This window comes from Buceros rhinoceros, unplaced genomic scaffold (genome assembly GCF_000710305.1).
Source record: "Buceros rhinoceros silvestris isolate BGI_N320 unplaced genomic scaffold, ASM71030v1 scaffold40860, whole genome shotgun sequence".
NCBI lineage: Eukaryota > Metazoa > Chordata > Aves > Bucerotiformes > Bucerotidae > Buceros > Buceros rhinoceros.
Genome location: NW_010390898.1, coordinates 3,858 through 6,280, shown reverse-complemented (window position 1 = coordinate 6,280; position 2,423 = coordinate 3,858). Strand labels below are relative to the sequence as shown.

Genomic DNA, 2,423 nt, shown 5'->3' with positions numbered 1-2,423 from the left:
ATTTTGTTTATTTTTTATTCCCAAAGTAGTAATAAGAAAAGTATTTTATAGCAAATTCCTAAAGCCTGTTCTAAAAAAAATGTTGTTGGAGATCCTCTTTATAAGACCATTTTAATTTAAGCAGCAGCAAATTTGTTAGAATGGATGTCTGAAAGTATTTGCATGACCTGTTTTTACAGCTTTTAAAAAGTGCAACTCAATTAACTGATATGTCAAACTATTTATAATGTTCCTCAGTCTCTTCCCAGCTATCCTGAACAACAGTAAGCAGCCTCATTCAACTGGAAGTTTTACAAAATTTTTTATATTGATTAAAACAAAACTTGTTGCAAACACCCATCATACTCCACTCGTAAGAGTTAGTGCCTCAAGCGTAGCCTAAAAATCTTTGCCATAGAGAAACTGATGGAATTTATTAAGCAAATTAAGGTCTCTAGCCACAGAATTTAGGTGAGAGAGGTACAGTCAAACCCAGCCTGTGCCATATTACTGATAATGTCTAGTTTCATTCTAGTTTTTGTCAAGAATATGAAGTACTGACTGTTTACTCTAATGATCTCAAAGTTTAGCTTTGCCTGGCTGAAGTTGCAGATTCTGAAGTTTCATTGCCATGCCCATGTTCCCAGACACCTTCAATTTGCCTTGAAAGAATGCCTAAAAAGAGAGAAAGATTATTTGAAATGCAATACAATGTATTACCCCAATCGCGCCCCCCCTCCCCAATACAGTCTAGGCTATTACGTACGTGCAGGTCCTGGCCTGCAGTTTTATAATTCCAACAGTTCTGGCAGACACCTCACACTCATCGATGAATGTTTTGGGAATGACAGTTCATGGAAAAAAAGTTCACTCTTTCAACTGACGTCAATGAAGCAATAGAGTGGAGTAGCTGCCACAACTGATTTCTTACTCAAATCCTCCCCAGCCATTACTGGTTTTGTTACTAATGAATTCAATTTTACGAACCTAGTTTGTGAAGCACATATGCTAAAGGTTTAGGGTTTTTCCTCTGGACCTTGTAAAAAGATGACTTGCATGCCCTAACGTATCCAAATGGTAGACGTAAAATTGCAATTGCTCCTGAATCTCCTACATTTACATTACAACATTTCTTCAATGTGTTTTACCTTCAAACCTCTCCTACACACACACTTTGATTTGTGAAAATTCTTATTTACCCTGTGATCACCAGACCAAAAACTTAAAAGAATGTTACCAAGATTCAAATTTAGACGTACAGAACAGCAACTTAAAATTCAATTAATGGTCTAGTTTAACTGTACACAATGGCTGCTTTTGACACACTGAGGAAAAAAAAAACCCAAGAATTCACAAGCATTCAGTGGATGCTCATCACAATTTCTATTTCTCAACATCAAGAATACTCCTTATGCTACTGCCAGCTATGAGCGTAAAGCCCTCCAAAGAGGGCCAATATTCCTCCTTTCTTAAGTCCTGCTGCAATCACTCATTTCTCCCTCTTCTCTGCAAGCCAAGCACTATTAAATTCTCTTTTGGATCACCTACAGTTAAGTGTGAGATAATACGTATCTGTTCAGAAGAGTAGATACTGCCTTTCTTGATTAATCTTATTTTGACCAATTTTTTCAGAGAAAGTTAAGAACTGTCATTTTTCAAATGAGCCACAGCAGTTTTGGAGGGCATTTATTTAAATTATTCAACTTAAACACACTCAAAACAAACAAACAAGTCAGTCCTCTTATCATCTCGTCTTTGCTACACTTACTGTCTGAGGATTCATTTTGCCAGTCATGAGAGCCAACAGATCCGTGTCAGCCATCGTAATTGTACAATCCGCCTTCTTATCTGTAAGATAGAGTTGACTATGAAGATTCAAACTGAGAGATGAAACAGTAATAAAAGCTGCAACTCCAGGAAGAATCCATTGGTACTACAGGTCAGCTAAATGGTATCTGAAGTACATACAAATAAAAGCCATTATAAAAACACCAGCAAGAGATCGCCCAATAACCCAATAACAGGCATCTGCGCCACCCTGTAGCACAGACCATCCTAATGATGAAGAGAGGTGGATCTTTCTGAAAGGTGCTAAGCAAATTCATTACTTGAACAGAAATAATAATCTACTTGTAATCAGACAGAATGTTAATTGACAATCATCTTTTTATCAGGCTTAACTTTGCTAGTACTAAGACCAACTCAGAATAAATGTGTTTTCCCCTGTAACACTCTCTGAAGACATTCATCACTGAAATTTCAGGCATTTCCTGCCCTCTCCTTCAATGGGAACAACATGTGCATTCTAAAAGCACTCACTTGAATTAATTCAAATCCAGCATTTTTTAGGATCGTCTTAGCAGAAATAAGCTGAAAAGTTATTTTAATAAGTCCAGTGGAAATACTGATGTATAAACCAAAGGACTACAAACCACACACATCTT

The 2,423-nt window shown here is 36.8% G+C and overlaps 1 protein-coding gene across 1 annotated transcript in view; it reads right to left on the bottom strand.

Annotated features, from left to right (window-relative positions):
- Positions 1-288: 288 nt before the first annotated feature.
- LOC104496380 (non-specific lipid-transfer protein-like) overlaps positions 289-2,423 on the bottom strand; it is a 5,877-nt gene continuing 3,742 nt past the window's right edge. The window contains exons 4-5 of the mRNA XM_010139490.1: positions 1,748-1,827; positions 289-654 (exon numbers count right to left, since the gene is read on the bottom strand). Coding sequence (XP_010137792.1) covers positions 559-654; positions 1,748-1,827 — 176 coding nt within the window. The 3' untranslated portion in view covers positions 289-558. The remainder of the gene's footprint in view (positions 655-1,747; positions 1,828-2,423) is intronic.